This window comes from Xenopus laevis, chromosome 3L, assembly GCF_017654675.1.
Source record: "Xenopus laevis strain J_2021 chromosome 3L, Xenopus_laevis_v10.1, whole genome shotgun sequence".
In the NCBI taxonomy this organism is placed as follows: Eukaryota; Metazoa; Chordata; class Amphibia; order Anura; family Pipidae; genus Xenopus; species Xenopus laevis.
Window position 1 is genome coordinate 157,572,600 of NC_054375.1, and position 19,518 is coordinate 157,592,117.

Consider the following 19,518-nt stretch of genomic DNA (forward strand, 5'->3'; position numbering starts at 1 on the left):
TTGATGCCCAATATGTATAGGTGTACCCAAGCACGTGGCATATAGGGGCCCTAAAAAGAAGACCCCCATATAGTCTTGACATTTCAGGTACTGCAAAATCAACACATTTACATTGTTTTGGGGGGGGCAAAAGTAGAAAACAGTAAGTTCACCCCAGAAAACCATATATTTTCGGAAAGTACACATTTCCACGAATCCAAATTGGGTATGCATGTCTTTCTACGCCAAAGTACCAAGCCGCAAATCATTCCTAAATTTGGTGATTTTGGTGACATTTCCAAAAATCACCTCAAAATATCTACCCTGCAGCATCGTATTACCCACATACTTTTAGGTATCAAGAGAAATCACCCCAAATATGAAAGCCTAGGGTCCTCTGAACAGTTTGATGCCCGATATGTATAGGTGTACCCAAGCACGTGGCATACAGGGGCCCCAAAAGGAAGACCCCCATACAGTCTGTCATTTCAGGTACTGCAAAATCAACACATTTACATCGTTTTGGGGGGGGGGGGGGCAAAAGTAGAAAACAGTAAGTTCACCCCAGAAAACCATATATTTTCGGAAAGTACACATTCCCACGAATCCAAATTGGGTATGCATGTCTTTCTACGCCAAAGTACCAAGCCGCAAATCATTCCTAAATTTGGTGATTTAGGTGACATTTCCAAAAATCACCTCAAAATATCTAACCTGCAGCATCGTATTACCCACATACTTTTAGGTATCAAGACAAATCACCCCAAATATGAAAGCCTAGGGTCCTCTGAACAATTTGATGCCCGATATGTATAGGTGTACCCAAGCATGTGGCATATAGGGGCCCTAAAAGGAAGACCCCCATATAGTCTGACATTTCAGGTACTGCAAAATCAACACATTTACATTGTTTTGAGGGGGGCAAAAGTAGAAAACAGTAAGTTCACCCCAGAAAACCATATATTTTCGGAAAGTACACATTCCCACGAATTCAAATTGGGTATGCATGTCTTTCTACGCCAAAGTACCAAGCCGCAAATCATTCCTAAATTTGGTGATTTTGGTGACATTTCCAAAAATCACCTCAAAATATCTACCCTGCAGCATCGTATTACCCACATACTTTTAGGTATCAAGAGAAATCACCCCAAATATGAAAGCCTAGGGTCCTCTGAACAGTTTGATGCCCGATATGTATAGGTGTACCCAAGCACGTGGCATACAGGGGCCCCAAAAGGAAGACCCCCATATAGTCTGTCATTTCAGGTACTGCAAAATCAACACATTTACATCGTTTGGGGGGGGGGCAAAAGTAGAAAACAGTAAGTTCACCCCAGAAAACCATATATTTTCGGAAAGTACACATTCCAACGAATCCAAATTGGGTATGCATGTCTTTCTACGCCAAAGTACCAAGCCGCAAATCATTCCTAAATTTGGTGATTTAGGTGACATTTCCAAAAATCACCTCAAAATATCTACCCTGCAGCATCGTATTACCCACATACTTTTAGGTATCAAGACAAATCACCCCAAATATGAAAGCCTAGGGTCCTCTGAACAGTTTGATGCCCAATATGTATAGGTGTACCCAAGCATGTGCATATAGGGGCCCTAAGAGGAAGACCCCCATATAGTCTGACATTTCAGGTACTGCAAAATCAACACATTTACATTGTTTTTGGGGGGCAAAAGTAGAAAACAGTAAGTTCACCCCAGAAAACCATATATTTTCGGAAAGTACACATTCCCACGAATTCAAATTGGGTATGCATGTCTTTCTACGCCAAAGTACCAAGCCGCAAATCATTCCTAAATTTTTTGATTTTGGTGACATTTCCAAAAATCACCTCAAAATATCTACCCTGCAGCATCGTATTACCCACATACTTTTAGGTATCCAGAGAAATCACCCCAAATATGAAAGCCTAGGGTCCTCTGAACAGTTTGATGCCCGATATGTATAGGTGTACCCAAGCACGTGGCATACAGGGGCCCCAAAAGGAAGACCCCCATATAGTCTGTCATTTCAGGTACTGCAAAATCAACACATTTACATCGTTTTGGGGGGGGCAAAAGTAGAAAACAGTAAGTTCACCCCAGAAAACCACATATTTTCGGAAAGTAAACATTCCAACGAATCCAAATTGGGTATGCATGTCTTTCTACGCCAAAGTACCAAGCCGCAAATCATTCCTAAATTTGGTGATTTTGGTGACATTTCCAAAAATCACCTCAAAATATCTACTCTGCAGCATCGTATTACCCACATACTTTTAGGTATCAAGAGAAATCACCCCAAATATGAAAGCCTAGGATCCTCTGAACAGTTTGATGCCCAATATGTATAGGTGTACCCAAGCACGTGGCATATAGGGGCCCTAAAATGAAGACCCCCCCTTGTATGTTCTGTCATTTCAGGTACTGCAAAATCAACACATTTACATCGTTTTGGGGGGGCAAAGGTAGAAAAAAGTAAGTTCACCCCAGAAAACCATATATTTTCGGAAAGTACACATTCCCACGAATCTAAATTGGGTATGCATGTCTTTCTACTACAAAGTACCAAGCCGCAAACCATTCCTAAATTTGGTGATTTTGGCGACATTTCCAAAAATCACTTCAAAATTTCGACCCTGCAGCATCGTATTACCCACATACTTTTAGGTATCAAGACAAATCACCCCAAATATGAAAGCCTGGGGTCCTCTGAACAGTTTGATGCCCAATATGTATAGGTGTACCCAAGCACATGGCGTATAGGGGCTCCAAAACGAAGACCCCCATATGGTCTGTCATTTCAGGTACTGCAAAATCAACACATTTACATTGTTTTGAGGGGGGCAAATGTAGAAAAAAGTAAGTTCACCCCAGAAAACCATATATTTTCGGAAAGTACACATTCCCACGAATCCAAATTGGGTATGCATGTCTTTCTACGCCAAAGTACCAAGCCGCAAACCATTCCTAAATTTGGTGATTTTGGGGACATTTCCAAAAATGACTTCAAAATTTCGACCCTGCAGCATCGTATTACCCACATACTTTTAGGTATCAAGACAAATCACCCCAAATATGAAAGCCTGGGGTCCTCTGAACAGTTTGATGCCCAATATGTATAGGTGTACCCAAGCACGTGGCGTATAGGGGCCCCAAAACGAAGACCCCCATATGGTCTGTCATTTCAGGTACTGCAAAATCAACACATTTACATTGTTTTGAGGGGGGCAAATGTAGAAAAAAGTAAGTTCACCCCAGAAAACCATATATTTTCGGAAAGTACACATTCCCACGGATCTAAATTGGGTATGCATGTCTTTGTACTCCAAAGTACCAAGCCGCAAACCATTCCTAAATTTGGTGATTTTGGGGACATTTCCAAAAATGACTTCAAAATTTCGACCCTGCAGCATTGTATTACCCACATACTTTTAGGTATCAAGACAAATATGAAAGCTTAGGGTCCTCTGAACAGTTTGATACCCAATATGTATAGGTGTACCCAAGCACGTGGCATACAGGGGCCCCAAAACGAAGAACCCCATATGGTCTGTCATTTCAGATACTGCAAAATCAACACATTTACATTGTTTTGAGGGGGGCAAATGTAGAAAAAAGTAAGTTCACCCAAGAAAACCATATATTTTCGGAAAGTACACATTCCCACGAATCTAAATTGAGTATGCATGTCTTTGTATTCCAAAGTACCAAGCCGCAAACCATTCCCAAATTTGGTGATTTTGGTGACATTTCCAAAAGTCACCTCAAAATTTCTAACCTGCAGCATCGTATTACCCACATACTATTAGGTATCAAGAGAAATCACCCCAAATATGAAAGCCTAGGGTCCTCTGAAGAGTTTGATGCCCAATATGTATAGTGTACCCAAGCACGTGGCATATAGGACCCCCAAAAGGAAGACCCCCATATGGTCTGTCATTTTAGGTACTGCAAAATCAACACATAAACATAGTTTTGGGGGGGAGCAAAGGTAGAAAATGCACATTCACCCCAGAAAACCATATATTTTCGGAAAGTACACATTCCCGCGAATCCAAATTGGGTATGCATGTCTTTGTACTCCAAAGTACCAAGTCGCAAGCCTTTCCTAAATTTGGCGATAAAAGCAACAGTTTTTACATTTTTGAAATTGCCTAAAAATATTGCAATTGGCCGCATTTATTTCACCCAATTTTTTGCATACAATTGTAAAACACCATAAATATTGATGCCAAGGGTCTACTGAACAGTTTGATGCCCAATATGCATTGATATACCAAGGCAGCTGGCATATGCGGACCCCAAATGAAAATAGTGCATATGATTTACTCCACTGCCGATTCGCCTTCTGTGAACATAGACCATTGACTTCATATTATGTGCCTCAAGACCCTCCTAACAGCAAAAATCCCTGAAAACCATATGTTTTTGGAAAGTACACATTCTGACGAATCCACCTAAGATAAAGACGTCTTTCTACACCAAACTACCAAACTGCAAAGCTTTTCTAAACGTAGAGGTTTTTACAACATTTCTGAAAATCGCCTAAAATTGTTGCAGTTTGCCGCATTCATCACACACAATGTTTTACGTATAAAGAGAAATCACCCTAAATATGGACGTCAGAGGTCTACTGAATAGTTTGATGCCCAATATGCAAAGATTTACCAAAGTATGTGGCGTGTACGGACCCCAAATGAAAAACATGCATATGAATTTTCACGCTGGCCAACTAAGCTGCAGAAAAGAGAGCCCCAACTGTGCGTTATGTGCCGTATGACCCACAAAATGTAAAAAGACCCCTAGAAAACTATATATTTTTGGAAAGCATATCTTCTGGCGAATAAAACTAAGTAAAATAAATCTTTCTATACCAAAGCACCAAACAGCAAAACAATACTAAAGATTCAAAAGGAACAATAATGCAGGGATAAAATTGCAATAAAACCACAAAAATAGCGTAAATCAATGAAATAACAAATAATTGATCCGACAGCGTAATTAGTGGCCGAAATCGATTATCCAATAGTCACGCTGTCAAAATAACATGTTTTTAGGCAAAACAAACAGTACAATGAATAAGTAAAAAAAAAAAAAAAAAACCTGTTTGTGAGTTTTTGTGTATACATATTTGTGCACTAATAAAAGTTGTCTAAGTGTGGCAAATACATGTAATTAAGTGTAAATAAGTGTACAAAATTGACCAAGTGTGCTAAAATAAAAAAATAAAAAATAAAAAATACAAATTTTTACTAAAATGTTTGTGTAAGTGTATAAATGTACTGTAGGTATGTGTAAATGCAGGTAAGTGGGTAAAAAAACGTGCACTTACCGTTTTTGTAGCAGGAGGATCGCTGGAACAGATAGAGGCAGCCAGAACAGCGTGTCTGCAGAGTTACTGCGCAGCAGGAAGCGTGTGGGCGGCTGTTCAGGAAGGAAGAGGTGAGTATGATGCAGCAGCGCTTTTTCCAGCGCATTTGCGTCTTTGAAGTCGGATCTGCGACAATCGTGTCGCAGATCCGACTCGACAGCCCCCCAGCCTTGTTGCCCAGGGGGCTGTCAACCCTTCTGACACTCTGCGGAGGCGGCAAAAGCCGCCGATGCAGAGTGTAGGGCTCAGCTGCAGGAGAACGTACATGGTACGTTCTTGGCAGCCTGAGCCCTGAACCGCCAGCACGTACGCCGTACGTGCTTGGCGGTTAAAGGGTTAAGAGGGCCTTTGATATTGGCATAATTCCTATCACAACAATTTTCCAGGTCATCCATGTGATTCTGAAGTTGGTATAGATAATTGACAAAGATCATTATAGACAGAGAGCAGGGGATCTTTTTCCACATGAAAAATCACAAAGAATAGGAGGCTGATACTTTACATAATTACATTGTTATTTTGTTTTAACAAAGATAGATAGATAGATAGATAGACAGACAGACAGACAGACAGACAGACAGACAGACAGACAGACAGACAGACAGACAGACAGACAGATAGATAGATAGATAGATAGATAGATAGATAGATAATGATAGATAGATAGATAGATAGATAGATGATAGATAGATAGATAGATAGATAGATAGATAGATAGATAGATAGATAGATAGATAAAGATAGATAGATAGATAAAGATAGATAGATAGATAGATAGATAGATAGATAGATAGATAGATAGATAGATAGATAAAGATAGATAGATAGATAGATAGATAGATGATAGATAGATAGATAGATAGATAATAGATAGATAGATAGATAGATAGATAGATAGATAGATAGATAGATAGATAGATAATGATAGATAGATAGATAGATAGATAGATTACTTTGATGGAGAGATAATTGATAGATATTCAAACTAAATTAACTGATGATCCAGAGATCACTGTAGTCTTGGATATTTACCTGTTCAAGAACAAACTTGATGGGCTTGGCCATTAATAAAATTCACATCACAATCTCACTTACCAGGGTATTCCCTAACCTCACTGCCTTCACTGTTGAGACCCATTTGCTCTTCTTTAAATTAAAGCTCAGTTTCTCCAGTCTAAAGGGGCTGATCCAGTTCCTTGTTCTTTTCTATCGGAAAAAGACCCCCCGCTATCTGTCTATAATGCCCTGTAATGTACTTGTTAACTGTAATTATGTTTACTCGCAACCACCTTTTCTCCAAAGAAGATTACCCCAACTTTGATAGCTGGATCTTTCTTGTGGAAGAATTCAACTCTGAGAAAAGACTACTTGTTCTCAGGGGTGCTTCGCCAATGAGGCAAGTTGAGGCTGTCGCCTCAGGCTGCAGCACCCCACTAGGTACCAGGGGCAGCAAAAATACTGCTCCTGGTACTTTAAGAGCGAATTTCCGGGGGAGGGGGGGCAGCAGTAACTGCTGCTGCCCCAGGCGGCGGAGGGGCCAGGATCGCCCCTGCTTGTTCTTCACAATGAGATCAGTAAGGTTGAGGAATACCCTGCCTGGTGATGTCTGATGCTGATGAAAGATATTTAACTTCTTGCACTATCATTAAATCCAAAGTTAATGGCTACAGTTTGTTATATAATAGATAGAGATGATTTGGAAGAGTTGATCCTGATAGGCTGAGAATTTTTGCTGAGAATTTTCGCGGGCGTTTTGCGAATTTATTCACTGGCGGCGAATTGCGCGAATTCAGCGCGAATTCACGCCTGGCGAATAAATTCGCCCATCACTATTAGCCAGCTCTGTATTTTGCATTGCTGTATCCATTCTGAGTCCCTTTGTGTGTAAGGGGATAGTTTTCATGCTTTCAAATCCAAAGCTATTAGCATGGTGGGTTGTACTCCCCCCATCCTGCTGAATGTACCTCCTATGCCTTGATTATTTGGAGTATAGCTTGAAAAAATAATAAGAGAGGGTACCAGTGCAATTTGTCCCCCAGAAAATTGGTCTCCATTCTAGAATGAGGACTTGGCTACAGATCTTAGATTGGAACTAAGTGATGTCTAAAAATCTTCTTTGCTGAACCATTCTTATACTAAAAAACAGCCTCCTCCACAATACCCTGCAGCTTGTTCCTCCTTTGAAGGACCACCAGCAACGAGTATCACAATAGGCTCAATGTAACTGTATGTGAGTCACAAGCATCCAAACTCATGTGATTATTATCAGTGATTAGAAGTGAATCTGTCCCATTTAACTTTGTTGAAAAATTTGCGAATGACAAAAAATTTGCAAAACACATTGAAGTCAAATGGGAGTCAAGTTTTTTTTACGAGCGACAATTTTTTACGTGAGCGACAATTTCTCAAGTGCATTAAAGTAAATGGGCCCCTTTTTCTTTGACAACTTTTTTTGTCTCAGTGGCTTTGTTGTCCAAATGCATTAAAGTCAGTGAGTGTTTTTTTCTAATGACGACTTTTTTGTCTCTGCAACATTTTTGTCTTGGGGACTTTTTTTTTTATGGCATATTTTTGCCACAATTTCAGAAAAAAAATTGGGTCGATGGAGAAATGTGAAATTTCGCTGCATATCCATGGCTGGCGAAAGAAAAATGAACTCATCCCTAGTTGTAATATGTATCTGTGCTCCCTGCTTTAATAATTGTAGAAATGGAATGCATTATGTAGAGCCCTCTTCTCTCTTCAACTTACTTCAATGAATTAAAATACTGAAGCTGTAAAATATCTCTAAAATCAAAACAAAACGTTTGAACTGATATTGTAATGTTGCATTATTATAATCTAATAATGCTAATTAATTATGTCTCAATAGGCCTCAGCAGATTTCTCCATAGACTTAGTGAGTGTGTAAGTTGGTGCATCTAGTAAATAAAAGGAGACAAGTTTAACACCTCCCAGTCAGAAGCCGGTGCCATTCTGATCACGTCAGTACATTTTTATACTTGGATAAGTTTTATAGGAAGGTTGTGCAGAAAAGTCTGTGACAATGAAACGGTTTGACTTGATCTTTGTGCTTTCTTCTGATTACAACTTAATGCTGGTTCTAACGAGCAGGTATGGTCTTCCTTTTCATATTCAATAAATCCATAGCAATTATTAAATGGGAACTATTATAAAAAAAAAACATGGAGGACGAATAATAAATCAGTTTCACAAACAGTCTTTACAACAGTATCATTTTTTCTACGGTATTTAATACATCTGTATACAATACACTCATACTATAAGATAGATTTCAGCTGCTCTAATTGGCTAATTCTAGCAAGAGTTATCAAATTGTAATCTGTATCTGACAAACAGCACAGACACTATGTTAGGTTGTCCACAATCTTGCCCACGTGTACAGTATCTTTTAGCTTCCGCTTCCAACAATGACTTATTTATTGAACAATTGGCAGTAGATCTTGGTCACAGCATTCAGACAGCATAGACTCTTCGGGTACATTTAAAGCAAAACGTGGAAAGCCTTTACACATTGAAATATTGCAAATAGATTCCTCTTAAGGGGTAGTGCAACCTGTCTTGGTGATTTTCACCAGCACAAGGGATCCCAAGGTGTATCATGCTTCTTAGCACGTTCCCTGCTCCTGGGCTCACCCACTCATGTCTCTCAAAAACTGGAAAGACAGGCACAGCAGTGCAATATTTAAGCATTCAGGAAAAAGCATGGACAATACAACCATCTGTGAATAAATATGCGCTGCATGAACTTTATAAATGACCCCCAGTATGACCATCTCCTCATCTAGTCGGAGGTCAAGGGCTACTATTTAAACCAAAAATATTTGTCTCCTGCTTGTGATGTTGCTGCCCATCTCAAATTACCACTTGTATTATTTTATTAACATATCATTCTGTAGACTAACTTCTGGCCTGTAGCAATAAATGAATGGATAGCAATACATAAAATGTGTGCTCAACCCTACCAGTGGTACCACCTTCTTGTTCTGAGAGAAATTATGATTAAAAAATGCTAATATGTTTTTTTCATGCTGACAGTTTAGATTTTAGACTGGATGGTTCACAAGAGCAGAAAGTAATTTATGTTTTTCCTTCCTAGGTATTGAGAATGAAGAATCACTCAATGGTTTCTGAGATTATTCTGTTGGGATTTCTGCATCTCAACAATTACAAGTTTCTGATTTTTTCTTTGATTTTTCTGGTTCACATATTGACCATAAATGAAAATGCCCTTATCATAACATTGGTAACAATTAGCCAAAATCTTCATTCTCCCATGTTCTTCTTTCTCCAACAACTCTCCTTATCTGATCTCCTGCAGTCCATGGTTATTGTTCCCATCCTGCTCAAAACTGTGATTAATGAAGGAGCTAAAATATCCCTTATTGGCTGTATTGTACAACTTTATATATTTGGTGTCACTGAAGCTTTACAGTGTCTCCTTCTAACTGTGATGTCCTATGACAGATATCTGGCCATCTGTAATCCTCTGTGTTATTCTTCAATAATGAACCACAGATTTTGTGTTAAATTAATTCTCATGTCATGGCTGCTTGTCCTTAGCTTTATACCAGTCACTGTGATCTCAGCAGCTACACAAGAGTTCTGCAACCAAAATACCATCAACCATTTCTTCTGTGATTACTTTCCTCTCCTGGAACTTTCCTGCTCAGACACCTTCTTGGCACGGATATTGACAAAAACAGTATCCGTTCCTGCAATTCTTTTCCCCTTCATGCTCATCATCGGATCCTATATCTGTATTGCCCATGAAATCCTAAAGATAAAGTCCAATATTGGGAGACAAAAAGCCTTCTCCACCTGCAGCTCCCACTTGGCTGTGGTCTCCATATTTTATGGGACTCTTATTGGTATTTATGTCGTTCCCACAAGAAACCAGTCACAGACCATTAACAAACTTCTTTCACTTTTATACACAGTAGTGACTCCTTTTATTAACCCAATGATTTACAGCTTGAAAAATGAACAATTGAAAAATGCCTTTAAAGCTACTATGCAATAAAAAAATGTATATTTAATTTTTATTTATGATATCCTTTTATTTACTACACAGAGGAATTGTAGATGTTCAATCAGTCAGACAATATTTGTTGTAAAGGTGTCCATATCCAAAAAAACCTAACCTCAAAAAAATTTTTGTGGAAAATACAACTAGATCCTTAATAAATCTGCCCCTTAAACTTCTGATTATGACTATAAAAACATAACAAAAAAACAAACAAAAGTTTGATTTTTTAGAGTCATAATGAGTCAAAATTTCATAATGAGTCAAAATTTCATAATGAGTCAAAATTTCGACTTTTTAATGTCATAATTATGAGTTTAAAAGTCATAGTTATGAGTATAAAGGACAGAATTTAAACTTAAAAAGTCATAATTAATGTATAAGATTTTCTTTTATATTTAACTTTTTTATTAATTTTTCAAATACATAGTAAATCAGCCAGTGAAGGAAGACCTCCGAAGTTGCACCAGCGTTGACTTTGCTGCACTTTGCCAGGCAAAGTTTCGCCAGGGCACCGCTAATTCACTAAAATCCGAAGTTGCGCTCAGGGAGGCGAAAGGTAGCGAAGTTGCTCTATCGTTAATTCTTCAAGTTAAAGTACAATGGACGTATGTGTAGCAGCAAATACATTACACTACACAAGCCTGGGAAAGCTTCATAAAATAAAATTATTTTAATAATAAAGTTATTTTGCCCTATACATGTGCCCGCTGTATAGTTTAGGTGCCATATGTTAAGAAATGTAGGGGGGAAGGAGGGTAGCCCCCAAAAAATTTACAATCTTTTTCAGCCTATCACCCTTAAAAAAGTAAAAGACGCCAGCGTTTTTTTTTTACTTAGAAAAAATGTAAACTTTTTTTAAAGCAAGCCCAATCTATTCTATTGCACTTCGCCTGGTCTGAGGTGGCGAAGGCAAGTCTGGCGCAAGAGGTAACGTTCAGTGAAATGTGCAAGTTAGTGAATAAACTCAGTTATGAAGTAGCGCTAGAGTAGGTCCAATTCACTAGCAAATTTACGCCAGTATCCGTTAGTAAAACGGCGAAGTAACAAAATGACGTCACACTGGCAAATTTACGCTAGCGTTAGCCGCTTCACGCTTTGTGAATTTGCCCCTATAGAGTGAGTGAAAAACAGGTGGTTAAGTGAGAGAAGGAATTACTGTATAAGATTAAGGGGCTTATTAAATGTCAAGTTTGTGTGGTCAAGTGTAAAAAACTCAATATATATAAACTGTATTGAGCTCCAAAGCAGCAAATAATCAGAATCTGAAAATACTCCATCTAAAACCCGGTCAATGGGCATTTTTTCTTATGGCGACTTTTTTGTCCTAATGCATTAAAGTCAATGGGCTTCTTTCCTTATGGGTGTTTTTTCGTGATGAATTTTTCCGCTGCAAATTCAGAATTTTGCTGCAAACCCATGGCTGGTGAATAAATGTGCTTATCATTAATAACCAAATTCAGGGTAAATATTTCTCACTGTGGGAATAATTTTGCACTGTGATAATTGTAATTATCTTATTGTCTGGTGTTCAGTTGAATTGATTGGATCACAACAATGGCATACAGACCATTGGGCATATTGGAGAAACACTGCTTTTTTTGTAACCAAACAAACTGATCTTTATATTTGAGGGACATTTGCAAATTTTTGTTCTCAATAAAAAAAATATCAAAAAAAGGGAAAGAAGAGGATCGTAGCAGCAGCGTTTAAGATTGATTTCAGGGGAGAGAGATGGGAGGCAGGGGGCTTGGTTAGTAGGAGATTGCAATAGTCTTAATGGGATAGGATAAGGGCATATATCTTGGCAATTTTGCAGAGGAAATAAATGGCAGGTTTTGGCATTAGTAGTAAGTTTTTGCAGTAGTAGAAGACCACCAAGCAACGTGCTGAAATAACAGGGTAAATTATCATGCCATCTATAATGACAGTAAAAGAAAATGAGGGGCTAGGTTTGGGTGGGAGAACCATAAGCTCAGTTTTAGCTATTTTTATTCTCCAATGTTCTTTTTTTAGCATTAGTCCTTATCTTACCTTCTGCAGTCCATGGTTACTATGCCCATCTCACTGTTTTGAATGAAGGAGCTAAAATATCCCTTAATAGCTGTATTACATAGCCTTCTTTGGTGTCACTGAATATTTACAGTATTTCCTTCTAACCATGATGCCCTATGACAGATATCTGTCCATCTACAATCGTCTGTTAGCCTTCAAAAATGAACCTCAAACTGTGTGCTAAAATAATTATGTCATGGCTGTTTTCCCTTAGCATAACACCAGTGTCTTTGATTTCTGCAGCTACACAAGGGTTCTGCAACAAAAATACCATCAATCATTTCTTCTGTGATTATTTTTTTCTTCTGGAACTTTCCTGCTCAGACACCTTCTTGGCACAAAGATTGACAATAACATTTTCTGTGACTATTATTCCCTTCTTGTATACCTTCATTGTATCTGATATCTGTATTGCCCACATAATCCTAAAAATAATGTCCAATATTGGAAGACACAAATCTTTTTCCACCTGATGCTCTCACCTTGTTTTTATCTCCATATTTTATGTGACTTTCATTGGTTTGTAGGGCATTCCCACAAGGAACCAGTCAGGCAGTTAAAAAGGTTATTTCACTTTCATATATAAATTAGTGACTTCTGTTATTAACCAAATGGTTTACAGCTTTAAGGGGTGTATTTATTAAACCTTGTTTTTTTTAGTTGAGTTTTTTAAGAGGAAAACTCAAATTTTATAGGAAAAAACTCACATTTTTCTAGATTTATTATACCCCAAAAATACTTCATCTAAAACCCGCCAAGGTCATGTTAAAGTAATGAAAGATGTCCCTTTTACAATTTGAAGATATTGTGATCTATGCTGGGTTTGTACGATAATCTGAAAAATTTAGGGTTTTGGTCTGCAACTTGAAAATTTTGTTTGTTTGTTTGTTTGTTGAGACTTTTCCCAACCTGACTTTTTTCAAGTTGATTATTTAATAAATGAGATAAATTTGTGGATGTGAGTTAGGTCGAGTTTGTTTTAATAAAAACATGAGATTAATTTGAGTTTTAGTAAATAACTCCATAAAAGTACAAATATGAAAAATACCCTTGAAATATTAAAAAAGTTTAAGAAGTCTATGATTTACAATTATCAATTATTGTCCATAAAACATAATGCCATTAGTATGTTAGCAAGTTATACAAAGCTTTCTTAATCTGCAAATGTATATGCAAGAGCTGCCTTAGAAGACTACACCATTTACATTTCGCATGCTTCCTGGTGATTTCTGTCAGTTTTTTACCTTGAAACATCAGATGTACTACATCTAACAATCTGCTAAAAAGTATATTAAACATTTTCCCCACCTTTGTTTTACATTGTAAATGTTGTGTATATTTTTGTGAGGTTACCTGAGCGTCTAGTTTTGTCTAGGGGCCTGTGGGGCCGGCATCTCTCCTATGACTCGATTCTGGGTTCATGCACTGAGCATCATGGCGTCATCATGTTCTGGTGCTAAAGTTTAAATATTTAAAGGGGTCTCAGGCCAATTCTCATTACCCATTGTTAGGTCTATTTTGTTAGTACCTGGGTGTGTTTATTCTGCTGATATTTCCTAGTATTGATCCTTGCCTGTCTGACTTTGCTTGAACTCTGCCTGCACTTAGCTCTGCCTGACTGACCATGCTTGAACTCTGCCTGGACTGACTTTAGCCTATCTGACCCCAGTAGAACTTTGCCTGGACTGACCATTTCCTGCCTGACTTTGCTTGAACTCTGCTCTAAGGTTACCCCCTTTGATCCTGCTTGCTTCTACCTTGAGGTAATCTTTAGTACCATGGCTATATTATATGATGACCTGGATCGTGCTTCTTCAACCAATGCCGCTATTCGTAAACTCGGTCAGGGGAGAAGGGTTATAGAAGAGTACTGTATGGAATTCTGGCACTGGTCAGTTGAAACAAAGTGGAATGATACTGCTCTTCATAGCCAGTTTTGGGTGGGTCTCTATGAACCCTTTAAAGACAGCCTGGTTAACTACCCTCTTCCATCCTCTCTGGATGACCTTATGAGGTTAGCCATTCAAATTGATAGGAGACTAAGGGAGAGGCGGGCTGAGAGAGGTTCACCCTTGACAGCATTCCATGGGTCTGACCCCACACTAGCTCTTTCATTACCTGACCCTCGGGAGGAACCCATGCAATGGAAAGGAGAAGGCTTGGAGGCAGTACCAAGGTCTTTGTCTCTGTTGTGGGGTAAAAAACCATTGTCCTAAGAGGACAGGAAATCTCAAAGCCTAAATGGAGATGGGGAGCTCCATTTGGGTTGAGAGGTTTCTTCTCCCCAATTAGCCTCTAGGATTTTGAACCGTTTACTCTATCCTGGGGTTCTGCTAAAAATTCTGCCTTTATGGATTCTGGGGCAGAGGGGAATTTTTTGGATGCTACCTTTGCATTAAGGTATAATATTCCTCTTATTCCTCTTAATCCTCCTATTAGGATTTTAGAAATAGATTAAAGCCCACTTGGGTTCAGGCTGGTGACTCAAAAATCTATTTTTTTACACGTGTCTAAACAGTATTCATTCTGAAGAATTGTCATTCCATATTTTTGATGGTTCTTCTTCTCCTCTAATTCTGGGGCTACCCTGGTAGCAAGTACACAATATTCACATAGATTGGGTAACTGGGGATGTTATTCAGTAGGGGTCTAAGTGCAAAGGTTCCTGTTTATTTTCTCCTCAGATTGTGGCAGTTACTTTCTTGGATGGGGTTGCCTTTTCCCTATGCTGAGTTCACTGACGTCTTTTCGAAAAAAGCCCCTGAAACACTACACCCACATAGGCGACACAATTGTCCTATTAACTTGACCCCAGGGTCAATTCCTCCTAGGGGGAAAACTTATCCTCTTTCATTGCCTGAAGCTCAAGCTATGAGCAAAACGATGGGGGGCTTCCTATATGTATTTATTATCGGGGCCTTAACAAAATTATGGTCAAAAACCAGGATCCCCTACTGCTAATCTCTGAATTGTTTGATCAGGTCAACAACTCCACTATCTACACCAAACTTGATCTTAGAGGTGCATATAACCTCATCCGTGTTAGAGAAGGGGATAGTAGAAAACTGCTTTTAATACCAGGGACGGTCATTAAGAGTATATAGTTTTGTCATTTGACCTATGCAATGCACCTGCAGTATTTCAATAGTTTGTAAATTATATTTTTAGGGATATACTTGGTCTATTTGTAGTGGTTTTCTTGATGATATTTACATTTTTTCTTCTAATCTGGGTGATTACCGGCAACATGTGTGAGAGGTACTACTCAGATTAAGAAATAACAGTCTTTTTGCCAAGTTGGAAAAATTTACTTTTGAGGTCAATTCTGTACAATTTTTGGGGTTCAATATATCACATCAGGGATTGGAGATGGATCCTGGGAAGGGTGATGCAGTATTAAATTGGGCTCAACCTTTCTTGCTACATGCAATTTAGAGGTTTCTGGGATTTGCCAATTATTATAGACAATTTGTCCAAAAAAAATCTATCATTGTTTCTACTGTTACTGATCTAACTGGAGAAAGGTGCTGATACCAACATTTGGTCTCCTGAGGCTACCAGAGCTTTTGAATACTTTTGAAGAATTGGTGTCAGCTCCTTTTCTTCATCACCTTGATACAACTTTACCTTTTATTGTGGAAGTAGATGCCTCAGAGGTTGAGGCAGGAGCTGTCCTATCCCATCGGCATCCAATAACTAATAAGGTACACGCTTGTGCTTTTCTAGGAAATTTTCTTCTTCAGAGGCCAATTATGATATTGGTAATAGAGAACTATTAGTGATTAAATTGGCCTTTGAAGAATGGAGACACTTGTTAGAGGACGCTAAACACACTATCACAGTTTATACAGACCATAAGTAGTGATAGGCGAATAAATTTGCCTGGTTACAAATTCACGGCAAATTTCCACGTTTTGCCGCCGGTGAATAAATTAGCAAAGCTCTGGCAAAAATTCACTGGCGTAAATTTTTGTACGCGCAGCCGGAAATTAGTTTGCGTCAAAATCGACGTGACTTTAACTACGGCAATTTCTGAGTTTCGCAAATTTTTCGCATAGTTTGCACATAACAGTATATATCATGCACCCACTGGTCAGCCTCCATTCTTCATTGTGTGTTCTCTATACTTCCTTGGTGAGCTGGTGTTGCTTCCATCCTAACTACGTTATACGATCTGACCCCTTTGTTTATCCAAAACTTTTGTTTAACTCCTCTCATTTTAAGACCTGGCGGCATCTGAGTAGCTGAGGGCTCCTCCTGAAGCCAAAGGCGGTTGTTAAAGATGAAAGACTGAGCTGTAAACTAGACACTTAGCACTAGTTCTGGATTTAGGGAGCCGAACGTGACACCTTTCGACTGTATTGTGTTTAGAGATTTGTTTATCCCTGCCCTGAAGAGCTTACAATATAATTTAGAAGAAGGGACAGATGAAAATAAATTGGGGGGAGTGCATAGTTTAAGTGTGTGCTGCTTCAGAGAAGTTCTAGAAAAATGCTTCCTCTAGAAAGGAATTTCTAAGTAGCTTTGAGAATAGAGTAAGTGGATATGTGATGATCCAGTAATGTCACTGGCTCCGAACCCAACCTGAACCCATAGAGAGGTTGGGTGCATGCATATGGACACAGCAGTCAGGTCCGTATTTGTGGAAAGATCACCAAGGCCTGGGCCTAGGTTAGCAGGATTTTAGGGGGTGGCATGCTGCCCAACCACACTCATATTGGTTCAGAAACACTGGGGATGCACAGGAGGTACAATATTTTTTTTTACATTTCCTGTGCGCCAATTCCCATTTCTCCGGTCCCGATGATAAAAATGTAAGCCCTGACTGCAGTAGGGGGGCCTGTGGATGTAGCCTAGGGGCCCCTCATTAATCCACCACTGCTGCTTGTTACCTCTAATGTTGAATGAAGGGGATGGATCTAAATGGAAATATGAGCAGTTCAGGATAAACATATTAATTTTCAGGTTGTGAACATAAAACATTGCATGAATTCAACAGAAATAGCAGGAATGAGATCAGATCACATTAGGGAGTACCTACTCAGCCCACAACTGTACAGTCTAAATCCTAAACTTAATTTTCAACTGTGTGTCCAAGTGAATGTTTCCTAATATGATCTTAGTTGTTCACCTATTTCTACACTTGGGCTAAGCTTAATAAGAATATAACTAAGTGATATCTCAGAAATTACTTTCTGAACTACTGCTGGGCGAGGATGACCTCTATGTTCCATGTCCGTGTGTGTGCATACATGGCAGCAGCCCCTTTTCTGGGTTCCAACAACCAATCCCTTTGTAATTTACAAACACCTACAGTACACACACAGTTCTAAAGCTGCTCATTTAACTTGTCCCTCACTGAAGAAGCAACATCAGTCAGTTGCATGTTAGGTTTAATGTAACTGTATTTTTACTAACATTCAGGTTTCTATTTTTTTTTGTGAATCGTATTTTGTCTCTAAAAATTTGTTGGTTTTTAATTTTCTCAAAAACTTTCAAAATAAGATTTATAGTGGCAAATTCACTAAACGGCGAAAATACGCTAGCGACGCCTTCGCCGCACTTCACCAGGCGAAGTTTCGCCAGGTCACCGCTAATTCACTAAAATCCAAAGTTGCGCTCAGGGAGGCGGAAGGTAGCGATGTTGCACTATCGTTAATTCGTCAAGCAAAGAGAAGTTACACTAGCGATGCCTAATTTGCTACGGAGCCAAGTTAAAGTACAATGGACGTATATGTAGCAGCAAATACATTACACTACACAAGCCTGGGAAAGCTTCATAAAATAAAATAGAGTTGTTATATTGCCCTATACATGTGCCCACTGTATAGTTTAGGTGCCATATGTTAGGAAATGTAGGGGGAAGGAGGGTACCCCAAAAAAACTTACGATCTTTTTCAGCATATCACCCTTAAAAAAGTAAAAGATGCCAGTGTTTTTTGGGACTTAGGAAAAATATCAACTTTTTTTGCAGCAAGCCCTATCTACTCTATTGCACTTCACCTGGTCCGAGGTGGCAAAGGCAAGTCTGGCGCAAGAGGTAACGTTCAGTAAAATGCGCATTTTAGTGAATTAGTGTAGTTACGTCCCTTCGCCATAGCGCAACTTCGCCTGGCCTGGCGTAAGGGTGCGAAGTAGCGCTAGAGTAGGTCCACTTCGCTAGCAAATTTATGCCAGCACCTGTTAATAAATTGGCGAAATAATGAAACGACTTCATGCTGGCGAATTTGCGCTAGCGTTAGCCGCTTCGCACTTTAGTGAATTTGCCCCATAAAGTGTAAAAACCACAAAAACTCTAATACACAACTGCACCAAGTATAAGCTGTTGAGGTCCCACAGAAGTCAAAGGAATCTGCTCTGATACTATTGGACTGTTTTATAGCCTTTGAGACTTTTAGAAATCTTCAGATATTTTTTTCTGCTAGTAATTGTCCGAGTTAAATCATGGTTTCAAAAAGCTATAGAACCTTTTAACTAAAATTGACTTTTAATGAATGGGCCTCCATGTGTCACAGGCAGCCATAAATTCATATATCAACCTATTTCATTGCTTGTTGCTTTAATTGTTGTAGAAATTAAATGCAATATTATATCTCAGGTCTGTCATTGACTTTCTTGAGTTTTACTCTATGGAACTTATTATGTCAACCTCAATAGACACCAGCAGATTTCTCTATAGAATTAACGACTGTTGTAAATTGGATCACCTAGTAAATAAAAGGAGACATGTTTACGCCTTCCAGTCAGTAGCCGGTGTCATTCTGATAGCAGTAAATCAGGTCAGTACATTATTGGCAGATCCTCTTTTTCTGGGAGATGTTTTATGAGAAGAAATTTCCAGGGATGAAATTTTCTGATAAAATATACAGAACAGATTATCACCATTTTTCATCTTTTTTATGATTGTAACCATCTTGTCCAGGTCCAATTAAATGGCAGGAATGATTTATAAGTTAACTGTCACATCTCTATACCCTCTGCTTTTTTAAAATGGAGAATAATTAATAATAAACAGTGACTATCGATGCCAAAGTCATACACTATCTTCTTTGTTTCTTAATTTATG

General features: G+C 38.7%; 1 protein-coding gene across 1 annotated transcript; it reads left to right on the forward strand.

Moving 5' to 3' along the window:
* The first annotated feature begins 9,479 nt into the window (after window positions 1-9,479).
* Window positions 9,480-10,394, forward strand: LOC121401324 (olfactory receptor 11L1-like). Its single transcript, XM_041585711.1, has one exon. It carries the CDS (start codon window positions 9,480-9,482, stop codon window positions 10,392-10,394), a length of 915 nt encoding a protein of 304 aa, XP_041441645.1.
* Window positions 10,395-19,518: the final 9,124 nt, after the last annotated feature.

Excerpts from the sequence above, each read along its gene's own strand:
- LOC121401324 (XM_041585711.1), top strand. The coding sequence starts at position 9,480 with ATGAAGAATCACTCAATGGTTTCTGAGATTATTCTGTTGGGATTTCTG.